The sequence below is a fragment of the Aphelocoma coerulescens genome, chromosome 4 (genome assembly GCF_041296385.1).
Source record: "Aphelocoma coerulescens isolate FSJ_1873_10779 chromosome 4, UR_Acoe_1.0, whole genome shotgun sequence".
NCBI classification, from domain to species: Eukaryota; Metazoa; Chordata; class Aves; order Passeriformes; family Corvidae; genus Aphelocoma; species Aphelocoma coerulescens.
Window position 1 is genome coordinate 54880654 of NC_091017.1, and position 13174 is coordinate 54893827.

The 13174-nt window shown below is 36.7% G+C and overlaps 1 protein-coding gene across 6 annotated transcripts in view; it reads left to right on the plus strand.

The window, feature by feature from the left end:
• ATP8A1 (ATPase phospholipid transporting 8A1) overlaps nt 1–13174 on the plus strand; it is a 110146-nt gene that overhangs the window by 44893 nt on the left and 52079 nt on the right. For all 6 annotated transcript variants that reach the window (XM_069014203.1, XM_069014198.1, XM_069014202.1 and 3 more), the window contains 4 exons: nt 6195–6264; nt 7270–7354; nt 10883–11022; nt 12907–13045. In XM_069014203.1, coding sequence (XP_068870304.1) covers nt 6195–6264; nt 7270–7354; nt 10883–11022; nt 12907–13045 — 434 coding nt within the window. The remainder of the gene's footprint in view (nt 1–6194; nt 6265–7269; nt 7355–10882; nt 11023–12906; nt 13046–13174) is intronic.

The window sequence follows — 13174 nt, forward strand, 5'->3', positions numbered from 1 at the left end:
CTACATCATTGACCAGTTGGTTTACTTGGAATATGAGTTTATCACATATTTTGCTTTCAGTAAAAATTTTGTGTTAAAGTTCTTGGAGTTACAAATTTACCCATAAGAAATAGGAATGCAGTTTCAATTCTTATGTAGAGCTGTTTATATTTTATCTGTGTTTGCTGTCTGTGTTATAAATGTTTGTGTAGGTCCATTGCTTACTTTGGCAAAGGGTAAGGAAGGGATTTGCATGTAGAGGAAGTTCCTTTTTTTTCTTAAAATGATTACTGCTAATTGTGCCTGTGGAAAGTGATTGTTGTTTTCCTTCCTGTCCTATTATATTTCCCTTGAGCTTAGCTAAAGAAGCAAAAAAATGAAAAAATAAAACAATCTAGTGCAATGCTGGAGAGACAAACTGAAGATGTATGAGTTGGGTGAAATCAGAGTAGTTGCAATAATAATATGAAATGTAATGAAAGGTGCAACAGAAAGTAGTTTTTATGGTTATGAATGTCTTTTAGTGTCTGTTGGCAATTAATGTTCATTTTATATATTGTAGAGGACATACGTGAATTTTTTAGATTTATGTCATGGTTTCATTTTTTTTTGCAGGCATTGCTTGCATTTTCTTTTCTTGAAAGCTAGCGAGTATGTACTGCAAAGTGCATTGCTGTTAATTAGACTTCTGTGGAAGTTCATACGGCGTTTGTGGAGTAGTAGTGAAGGATGGCTACTTTGTTTCTGGTTTTCAGCTTTGTCTTGATTTCACAGATTTTTTTTTAAATTTCTGTGTCAGTCTAAAATTGTAATTTAAACAGTGATACTTTATGGAGACGGGAGAATTGCTTATAAATCTCAGTCTTCAGAGGATTTTTGGTGGATACTGATCACAGAACTTTATTAAGTATTCAGTTTGCATAGATTTTTTTTTTCTTATTCTGCAATATTTAGCTGTGCTTTGAATTGACTTGTTGGAAGCACTAGAGGTCACCCGTGTTCCACAGCAAGAGAAATTTTGGCTCCAAAACAACACTATTTGCATGGGTAGGAGCATGTAGCTTCCAAGAAGTAATCTGTTTTGAATAAACTGTTAAGAGTTTGCAGGTGTTCCAAGTATTTCCCAGAAAAAATGCAAATTAATTCATTGCCGCTTTCCAGTACAGGCTAGATTACTACTCTTCTGCAAGTAGAGTGCAACAGTGTCAACATTTGATAGGATAGTCTGCTGGGGAAGCACGTTACAGAAGTAAAACTTGCAGGAGTACCTGGTAGACTTGCCACTTCTGGTATTCTGTTTTTTCTGTGATTACACTTGTGCCTGTGAAAAGAGAGTAGACTTATAGAACACAGTAATTATACTTTGTTCATAGCAAGGAAGTAGTTGTCAATCTAATTGGCAGGTGAGCATACTGAAAGCATGCTAAAATACTATACTGATAATTCTTGAAATTAGCAAATAGTGTTTTAAAAACTTGTGCTGAGTTTATGTTGCCTCCAGTAGATAGTCTGCTCAGATGCCACAACTGCTTATGGTACCTTTAGTTCTAGAAAGTAAAGAGTTGTTCAGATTCTCTGCTGTTCAGGGCTCCCTGTATTGTTAGGGAAGGAATTGTGCAGTGTTGTGCCTGTTCTTGTATTCTGTCACCTAGTGCTGTAACAAATAGAAAAACTGCAGCTGTCTCTTGGCAGCCCAAACCAACTCCTAGGGTATGTGTTTGCAGGGCAGGGGAAAGCAAGGCACTGTGTCAAAGATGCAGAAGCGTAGAACGTCTTAGGTTTGACTGTGTGCACTGTCTTTTCACCTGGGCTAGTTGTGAAGATGAGTAGGATTTGAGTGTGTGATTCCTTGTGTCATTATATATAAGCAACATCCACTATCAGTGCACAAATTGCACATCAGTCCTTGAATCAACATGTCATTGCTAGCAGTGCTACTGAATGAGGTTTTGATTTGTATCTGCTTGTTTTCCTAGAGGAAAAAATTGCATTTTTATTACCAGCATTAACTTCACTGGCAAGTATTGAGTACATATCTAGTAATAATATCTCAATATCTCCAGTATGTACTGTCTATTGATTTAATGACTGATTTTCATTTATATCCCTAGGGCATACTTCCATAGCCTAGCAGAAACCATCTGTGATAGTTACAGTTTAAAGCTTCTTGTCTGAATTCCTATATTTTGGATTTACAATGCCAATGTATTTACCTGTAATTCATACCTTGACTAGTCTCTCCTGTGTGATCACTTTCATGAGTAATCCATGTTGTCTTAGTTCTTGTAGTGGGCAGACAAAAGTCCTCCCAGAGCATTTGAGGACTTACCTCCTCACAATCATTCAAAGAGCTCCAGAATACACTGATTCTGTGACTGAAGACCTGATACTTCTAAAAGTAAAAACACAGTGACTGGCTGACAGAGGAGGTACCAAAACCTCTGTAGCAGTGTTTGTTTTCTGTGGTTGTTTCATCCTAAATGTCAGATTTTAGAGTTACTGGACCTATCAAGATCTACTTCTGAAAGCTGCAAATCTTGTGACTGAGAGAAGTATTTCTGTCACTTTAAGATGCTTCTGCCTATTTATAATCCCATTGCAACTCCCTGGGAATTACCAGGTATTCTGCCTCTTTGTAACAGCCCAAAGGGTTACCCAGCCTGCAGGTACATAGAGATGACAACAGGGTTTGCAGGATTCCATAGCACACAAGGACACGGGGATGCTTTTTTCTACTTTTTTTTTTTTATTACAGGTTACTAAAAATTCCTGTTAGTAAAGGAATGTATACAAACACACCCTGAGGATGATTTGCATGGAGCTGGCTCTTAAAGAGGCTCCGTGCTGGGTACAAGTAAGTCATTCATGTGGGACGCAGACAAAAGGGGATGCAGGACACCACTACATTCAGCAGTCGGTAGATGCTGCTAATTCCTGTATTTCCCTTGGGAATAGATGATGTGTAGATGATTGTCATAGGTTAGCAAGCATAGTCCCGGAAGGGATGTCCTTGCTAAGGGGTTGCTTACAGCTTCCTGTGGGACCTGATAGTACCTATCAGCTGGCCAGTTTGAATATGGACAATTCTTTAAGCCACTTAAAGTTGTGGCCGCCTCTGTGATCCACCCTTAAGAATAGACAAACTCCCCCCCAAGCTCTCTCTCGTTTCCGGCGCTGGGACAGGTGGCTGCAGGCCCCGTGTGGGGGCCAGTGGGGCCGGCCAGGCCCTGCTTGGGCCTGTTCCAGCCATGGAACCACCCCCCCACTGCCTTGCCGTGGGCAGCCGGAGCGGCTCGGAACCCCCCCCCTCCACTGCGGCCGAGATTCAGCAAAGCGGCACCTCTGTCCGGCAGAGGTCAGTGACCAACAGCGATAAGCCACATTCCAGCTGCAAGGCCAAGGTGAGATTAACCCTTTTAGTGCTGTGAAGAGCTGAAAACCTGAGGGAAGAGAGAGAGGAGACGCTTAAAGCGAAATTCTGTTGTGAAGCTATGATATATCAGAGTATCCCGTTGTAATTTCATGAAGATATGGGGGGTGGAGTGTTCAACTCGTAAGCAATAAGCAGATGCTGACACAGCTGTAATTTCATGAGAAGTTTGGACAGGGAGAGATGAACCAGATGAGGACTTTTGCTCCAAACGGGAAAGGAGAAAACCTCAGTTCCTAGAGATGCTCCCGGAGATAGTCTTAAAGATGAAGAAGACCCTTTGCTCCCAGGGAAGGAGAAGGGCCTCTGGTTTTTTTTTGTTGTTTCTGAACGGCTCAACCTTAAAATTGTACCCCAAAAAAACTTCAAGAGTGGACCCTCAAAAGCAGTTGTGGGAAAAGCTGCAAGTCAGGGGAAGGGACTTGCATGCGAGCAGAGAACCAATCCGGGCAGCTGTCTTGTTGTGATAATGTTTTCATAGCACGAGCAAGAAGAGACTCCTCTTTCTAAATAAACTGAACAAGGTTATTATGGAAGTGGCAAACAGACTGAACATCTTAAGGGTTGTCTTTTTACATTGTCAGTGGGAGAAGGGAGGAAGGTGGGGGGAGGAGGAGAGTTCTGAAGGTGGTATAGTTTGGTTTTTTTCTTTTCTTCTTTTAGGTCTGTTAATAAACTTCTTTATATTCTTTCACGTTGGTGCCTGCTTTGCATTTCTCCTAATTCTTATCTCACAGAAGATAAACAGTAATGAGTATTTAGGACCAAACCACTACACTAAATGATGATGTGTTTTTTTCTCCCAGACCAATTTTTATTTTTCCAGATTTTTGTCAATTCCTACGTTCTCATGGTATTTTCTCCCTTTTCCAGACAAAAAGTTCTGGTTATGGTTTCTTGTTTTGGGGAGATTGATGGTATCTCAGGATGTCTCCAATTTCTAGGCTTGCAGGCATTTTCTCTGTCACTATTTCAGCAAACATCTTCTGTTCAGTATTTTTCCCATTATAACCAGGTCATCTTTATGGCTGCTCACATCACGTCTACAGTGAAGAAACAGAAAAAAACAGTGGTCTCACACTGACAGTTATTTGTAGCAGTGCAATTTAGTGGCTACTGTAGTTCACCAGGAAAAGGAAATAAAACTGTCACTGCTGTAAAAAGGCTTATAAAAGTAAGGAGACCTTGACAGTAACTCTTGGTCATTAGCTTTATTGCAGCTTTACTAAGTATATGTCAGTCAAGATTCAGTATCTGTCTGTATAGCTAAAGTTTCAGAATACTATGGGAAAACATTGGTTATTCTTTGATACATCTTCAGTAAAATAATATGATAATCTATGCAGGACTTCAAGGTTGCAATCTTCCGGTATTGTTGAGTCTTTACCTGGCAAGGGCAAATATATCAAATTATTGTTTATACAACCTGCTAACCTGCTGTAATTCCTCCACAATTTCTGAGTTAAACATTCAGGCAAATGTAATGAATTTAAGTAGGCTATATAGTCTTGGCAGGAATCGATGTGAATCTGAGACTTTCTTTTATTTTAGGCAGCTTAACTGTAGTTTAGATGATCTTAATTTCTCCGGTGTTGTCTAAGTAGATCCCCAACTGGACACTGTCTTAAGTTTTTTGGAATTTTACTTACCTGAGGTTTTTTGGATTAGAGGTGAAATGGAAAAGCAGTTGCAGTAGTTAATAGCTTTTTATGCTCTTTTGTGCAATATTCATGGTAACAATGTAATTTAATATTGCTGTTGAGAAATTTTTACTTGAAGCAAAGTGCACACACAGGTGGAATTAGAAAATGTTTTCCTGAAGATACTCTTCAGCCTGTTACTTCCTCAGTAATCATAAAATATTTTCCTTCACCTATGTGCACATTCCATTTACAGGAATTTCCATGGCAGTCTGAAAGTTCAGGAACCATTCATACAATAATGCTCTTTGATGATGTATAAATGGGATCCAGTTCCAACAGAAACCAAAATAGTTAAAGGACCATTTATTTCCATCTCTGTTTTAGTGTGGACTGTTGTATGAGAAATATTTTGTTCTCTGAATGGTTTCTGTAGATTTATTTCTAAAGTTGAAATTTGAAAGACTTATGATAAAAATACACATCTTGACAGGACATGATCTTGCACCTAAAGAATGCTTTTTGGTGAACCTCAAAGAGAAGACAGAAAGCAGACCGTGACAGCTTCTCCATGCTTTCTCCAATTTCTACCTCAGTTATGAGGACAAAAATAAAAAATAACTTGGATTTTATTAACAACTGAGAGCCAGAGAGTCGTTAAAATTAGTCCAGCCCCTTTCCAGTTCTTAGGATGCTGCAAAGTTTGCATGATAAATGAAACTCTGGGATGACAGTAATAGGATTGCAGCACAGTACAGTGTACGAGTGACTCTGGCTGACTGGAAAGGAAGAAAAAACTGAAACAGTCCATGATACCTCTTTGTGATATTGATGATAAGTGCTTTGTTCTTTATGATGCTTTTTTGTCATCTGTAGACGGTATTCAGATGAAGGTGAAAATTCTCAAAATCATTTTGATGGGAAAAAGGCCTACAGAAGTATGCCTAGGAAAATAGCATTCCTTTTAATTGTTAGGCAGTAAAACTGTTTCCATCCCAGTCAGCTGAGAACATCATTCAGAATAGATAGTGCTGACTTTTTATCCTGTGTGTAATATAAGATATATATTGATATTACTAGGTAAAATATTGGTAAATGCTTGTATTTATGAACTACCTTATATAGAGCATTTATTTCTCTTTCAGCACTAGGAAGAGAATGTCAGTGATAGTTCGCACACCATCAGGAAAGTTAAGACTCTACTGCAAAGGAGCTGTGAGTTTTATTCTGTTTTCCCTGTAACAAAGAACACATGCTACAAATACAAATACAAAAGTAAAAGATTGTTATAACTGCAGTCAAAACATTGAAAATGTGGGGGAAGGAATGTCGATGTACCTCTTCCAATTTACATTGTTTTGCTGTGTAGCTGTTCAATGTGATGGACCAGTTGATGTCTTTTTTTACTAAGTGCCTATGAAGATACGATGGACCTGTTCATCCTATTCTTTGTACTGGACTAATAACTTTATACTTCCTATTAATTGCTTCCTTCTGTACTCCAAGAAAATGGATGAACATGTAGATGAATGTATTAATTACTTGCTGGAGTAGCTGAGCATGGATCACTAGATAGAGATAGTAATCTAGCATAAGTGACTAGAGTAGAATTTTAGCCAACCATTGATATTACACAGAAGTATTTTTTCCCAAAAGCAGGACCTGTGGAAAGATATCCTTATCATAATGCTTATGGGAATAGCAGAGTTGCTCTTTAGTTCTTGGTTTGTATGTCAAGTCAAGTTTGAGGGGGAAGGTGATGAAATCCAGTTCCAGAATGGTTTAAGAAAAGGAAGTTTGTTGAATATAAATGTCCATTTTTTATCATCTCAAATGAAGAAAAGAAACTGTTGTTAATATTCTGTATATTAAGCTGGCTACAAAAAAAACTGAAAATGGCAGTTATGAAGCACTAATTTTATTTTGTGGACGTAATATTAAAAGAGGAAGACAGCATTTTGGCACTTTTCAAAATAAGGGGAAATAGCATCAAAAAATGTAGAAGAAAAAGCTGCATTATAGCAGAATTTATAAATTTAGAAAATCTGAGGATTAGAAGATCCTTTTTTAACTTCTGGAATAAAATTATGTCTAATTTTTGATGCTTAAATAATACAGTTCTATTTTTCTGCCATTTTTCTACATGATTTGTATTGTGTACCCAAAAAAGAAATAATTTTTCTATTAAAGTGTTCTGAACTAATTTTATTTGTTTTGTAGGATACTGTAATTTATGACCGTCTTGCCGAAAGTTCAAAATACAAAGAAATCACCTTAAAACATCTAGAGCAGTTTGCTACAGAAGGTGGGTGGTATTACTCAATATAAAAATAAATACAAAATTCAGTTAGTGCTCAACTTTCCAGCTTCTCAATTTTGTGTTACTGTGGTGGTTTACTCATGTTAAGTTTGAAAATTATGTTTGAGCCATGTCTCCTTAAGAAAAATCTTCCTGAGAAGTTTCATTAATAACTTCATGCTTAAAAAACCCTGAAAAACAACCCAACACACCCACAGAGTACACAGTGGAATCTTTTAACCAAAACATATTTTTTGAGAGAGCAAACACATGGCACATTTTTTCTGTGAAGATCTCATTTCTCATGGTCTCTTTCATGTCCCATACCCAGTGAATGCTGTAGGGATGGCACACAGGAAGAAGCACAGCCAAAGTAAAGATGGTTGGAAATTATTAGTGTCGTGCTTTTAAGGTAGCTTTTAGCTGTATTGTTTCTGTCACCAGTCCCAGTAAGGAGGATTGCCAGCATCCATATGGTGTGTTTTGGTGTCTGCAGTTTTATCAATCACTTTTACAAAACAGCTGCAAAAGCTACAGAACCTCTCTGTGAGGGTTTGTGAAGTAGGAATAGTAAATAAAATTGCAAAGACTCTGAAATTTAAATGATTGACACAAGCAGCCAGTTAGTCATTTATTTATAGTGGATTTCACAGTACAGATGTGAGCAGAAAAGCAGATGGTAGAAAGGTTTCTGCACAGTTCCTAGATCTTCAGTGCTGTACCCCCTTAGTATCTCAGGAAAGGATTATATTGTTGTAGTCTGCAGTATCATAGTGTTTCAATTTATCAGTGAGTTGATTGAGAGTAGTTGAAAGCAAAATTTGAAGAGTCATGGGAATCTGAACTGCAGAGTTTTTACGTCTTCATTTTTCAAATAACACTGCTATTGAAATATTGACATTGTCTTTAATATGTCTTAAGAAATAAACTTACATTGGAAAGCAAACATTGGTAAAATATTTTCTTTCTTAAAAAAATCCTTACGTTTTGTTAACTGATCTCTGGCCAGATCTTTCTTGCTGTCATGAAAGGTCATTCTTCTGTCATACATATGACTCCAGTTTTTGTCTTTTGGTTTATCATGGAATTTAGAGTTTTGACTACTGTATTAAGCAGCTTCAGTCTCTTAGTTCTAGCAGTGACAGCAGAAGCAAGTCACAGATCTGTTTCTTTTGTTAATTTTTCATATCAAGATCTCTGCAGGAAACATTTAGTTAGTCTTAAAGACTCTTAAATTAATAAAGTTAGAATAAATTATACAATAAAGTTGAAAGCGGAACTATACCCAAACAAATTTGACTGATGGTACAGCCCAAAGCCTCAGATACACTCTGGGGTTCTAGAAAGGCTTAACCAGAATAAATCAAGAAAAAGTTACTTAGGTGTGAAGTTAGTTTGGGTCATAAGGTATATATTTGGTTACAGAAAAGACAAAATTAGATCACTATGTGCTGTCCTGTAAGAAAATTTCAATCCAGTTCTTAATTACTGTTCTTATTAAATCAGTAATACAACTCCTTAGCAGTCAGGTTGCAGTAAATGAATCAACATAAAAAGTGGAAAATTCCACCTGTTTTTTGAACCACGGTAGATATGATAGGATTAAGAGGTTTGTTCAGGTGCTTTTTGTATCCTTCTTTTCAATAGATGAAAAGATCTACTGTTCAGAAGAGTGAATTTCTAACCTTTTAAAAAGCATAAAATTCAGTCTTATTTAAAAAATTACATATTTCTGGAATAGATTAAAAAATTAGTATATATTTTTGTTTGAGATTTAAATTGCAGCCAGTAATGTTGCAAAGTTTCTCATGAGTATCCTTTCATGTGGCAGGACAGTATGTCCTTGGCATTTGCTGCCTGCTCTTGGTGTGTTGTTCAAAAATGAAGTGGTTAGCATGGCTGGCATTTGTATATACGCATTTATTAAGCTTGAGTGTTAATGCCTGCTTGGATAAATAGAAAAGTCATGTGTAATTTTCCTGTGTTGTTCCAGTCTGTTAAGAACCAGGCTTAATGATATTTTGTTTTCCACATTTTATTTGGAAGATTCTTTTAAATCACAATGAAAAGAATCATATTAAAAACAGGAAAAAATAATTAGGCACCGATATTAAAAGAGAAAGTAAATATGTTGAGAAAACCATTTGCTGACATTCCATACACTTGGCTTTCTTTTCTTCATTTTATGGTCTGCAGAAAATATGTTGAAAGCATTGTGGAAATTGTGTCACTGTTAGTCAGACATATGTTCCTTTCCTCCCCTTTACCTGTATTCATTGCTTTGCACCTTGTTAGCATACCCTTACTATGCAGAGAAAAAAACCTGTTGAGTTGTCAGCCTTGAGTTTATTCTTTTAAGTCTAGATGGTGAGACACTGTCTTCCTAATGCTGTTTAGTTGTCAGGGTACTAGGATTACACATGGTTTTTATCTAAACTAAATTACTCCTACATCTAAGACACTTGTGTTATTTCATGCCCAACGTCTTAAAATTTCAAAATTGCCGCTGGTGCTGAGCTGTATGCTCCAGGAAGCTGTGAACAAATAAAGGTTACATTTAGCCATCCCTGGTTATGGTGCTGCTCATCTCCTAGAGCAGAGTGGGCAAGTGACCAAAGGGGGTAACTACATTAGTCCTGCCTGCGCCCCTTCTAAATCCATCAGCCTGCAAACTGTGGCTGGTATATAAAGAGTTAGGTCAACTTCATTCTGTAGAAATCTGGTAATATGTGAAAATTAGCTGTTAGAAAATTCACACCTAGCTACTTAAATTGAGTATAAATGTGTGTTGTCAAAAAATAGGTATTTCTTATAATCACGCAGTCTCAAATTCTTGCTGTAATGCTTAATTCAGATTTCTGATGAAGGAAAAAATTTGTTAATAATAACAACCAGCTCAAAGGTTGTTAAGTAAAATTGTCAAATGGTACATAATGATTTTATTTTAAGAATTTGGAGAGCTGAAAAAATATGTGAGATGGGAAAATTAAATGAGGGGATTCAAAGTTGGCTTCTAGATGATAAACTTCAAACTAGAATTTCCTAAGAATATTGAGGAGGGGTGAAGAGGGCAGCTGTAACCTTATGCTGATATGTTTTAATTTTACTTCTTTCCATCATAACAGCGTTTAAGTTTATAATTTTTTTTTCTCAGAAATACAATCCAATTTTACAGTTTTAATGTTTCAATGTACATATTTGTTCAGCAAGTGTTGGGATTGCTTTGTGTCTTGTTTACAGTTTAAACTAAGTCGAATCTTACATAAAAATTGATTATGTTTTTCCCCTGAAATATATAATGTGTATTACATTCAGCTTTTTTGAAACTGTTACTCTGTTGAATAAATTTCTATTTATAACACATTTTTACTTACGTATATTTTAAAAGTTCTTTAAGATGTGCAGCAGTAAGTTGAAAATCAGGCATAGGCATACATAAAATACAGAATAAATTCAGCTTTCAAAACTTATTCATTGCAGGCATATCAGGGAAGGGACTAACTAATACTGAATCATTATCTGGTTTCTCTTTAGGCTTAAGAACTCTGTGTTTTGCTGTGGCTGAGATTTCAGAAAGTGATTATCAAGAATGGTTAGATGTCTATCACCGTGCTTCTACAGCTATACAAAACAGAGTACTCAAACTTGAGGAGAGCTATGAACTAATTGAAAAAGTATGTGTAGCTTGATGTAGCTTTCTGGGGTTTGGGTTGGTGGGGGGTGGAGGATGGGGGTGGGCAGAGGGATGAGCAGAAGAGTGGGTTCTTAATGATTGTCCTTATTTTCTATACCATGAAAAGTGAATCACTATTGAGGAATAGTGCTTAGACAGAAAAAAAAATTCTGGAAATATACTGACAGTTGTGTCACGTAGTCCTTGCAGTTTAAATAATCAAAATTAAGGTACAATTAATCTTACAAAAGTTTTTGCTGCAAGTAACTACCTTGGTGGAAAGTGTCGATTATGGGTGGAACCTACTGGAAAGGTTTTTTTCAGAGTTCTTCTAGTGTGTGAAAAAGTGTAAAACAGATAAACAACATCTGCTTCATTATATAATGATCTTGGAACAATGGAGTAATCAAGTTAGGAAGGGACTTTTGGAGGTCATCTAGACACAGATCCCTACTCAAAGCAGGGCTAGTTTTGCTTCCCCAACACTTGGATGAAGTTTTGAATATCTACAAGGAGGGAGTTTTCCCAGCTGTAGCAGGTAATTTTTTTTGATGCGCAACTTAGTCTTTTTTTCTTTTGTCTGAATTAAATTTTTTGTTGCTGCAGAATGTGACTGCTGCCTCTTGCTCTTTCACTGTGCACCACACATTTTGGAGAAGGATGGCTGCTCTGCAAGCTTCAGTTAGGAGAAGGAATCCCTCCCTTAGTCTTATTTTTTTCCCATGTTAAACTCATCCTACTTCTTCAGGTACTCTTAATATAGCGTGCTCTGGGCCCTAAGCTACTTTTGTGTCCCTCTGTTGGAATTTCTCCACTTTGTCAACCTCTCTTTTACTGAAGGCCTCCAAAGTGAGCTTATACCCAGATACAGCGTCACAGGAGCAGAGCCTTAAGTTTCTAGCAGCACTGCTTCTGGAGTGGCCAAGCTTGTGGAGTAGCCAATTTGTTTAAGACTTCACTGCCTCAACGAAAAAAGGTCCCATGACTATTAAATCTGTAAGAAAAAGGAGTGCATGAGACCAATAGTGTTTGAAGTTTTGGTACTTCAGTTTTGAGGGGCTTATTTTGGGATTTTTTTCCTTGGAAAGTATAAAAGAGATTAGATTGATGAAACTGCATAAAATTCAGAGCCTCAAGAACCTGTGGTGTTTAATTCATGAAAAAGAGGGATGAGGGTATATAGCTTCAGTCACTAGTGAACATTGCTGAGCAGTTTATCTAGATGTGACAAAACAGTCTTGAAACTGTGTAACTTTTTAATGCTGTGACGACGACGCTACCTTTACAAATTTTTGTATTAGCTGCACAAGTACTTTCTCAGGATGTAGTATGCAGGCCATGCTGCTACCAGGATTGCACACTATTAGATTTATAATGGTGTCTTTAACATTTAGCTAGTTTTAAAGGTATAGAAATAGGAAATACAAAAATGGCTGTATTCACAAAACCTATGTAGATTCATTCCATAGGAAGTTAAAATCAGACATGAAGTACTAAGATGAATTGACAGGTGTTTTGGATTTTTTTTTTTTTTTTACAAAGTGAAGAGAAATCATTAAAAGAGAGAAGGCATGGTAATAGCATTCCTGAAGCCTTCAAATCAGAGAGGTACTCCTCAGGAAAAGGTAGCTGTTGCTGAAGAAGCTACTGAGCTTGTGAATAATTGGTTGAAGTTTGAGTGATCACACTGTGTAGTTTTGTCAAGCCACACAGATATCTAAGTTAAAGCTCATAGGAATAAACTGGAAGTTCTTTATCTGATTAATGAGTTTAGATTTCATTAATCTTGTCGTAAATACAGAGAGTTAAATAAAATAAATGGAAGATTGAAATTGAATTTAAACCAAAAAAAACCCTATGTGTACAAAATATTTTATGTTCACAGAATCTTCAGCTGCTTGGAGCAACAGCAATTGAAGATAAACTACAAGACAAAGTGCCTGAAACCATAGAAACACTCATGAAAGCAGACATAAAAATTTGGATACTTACTGGGGACAAACAAGAGACTGCCATTAATATTGGTATTATATTTGCATTTATTTGATGGCTTTGTTACAGGTTTAGAAATAATAGCAGTTGGTGGAGTAAATTTCTTTCAGAATGGGAAGTTTTCTTGTAAAAAATAATAATATTATATGTCACTCCAAAAT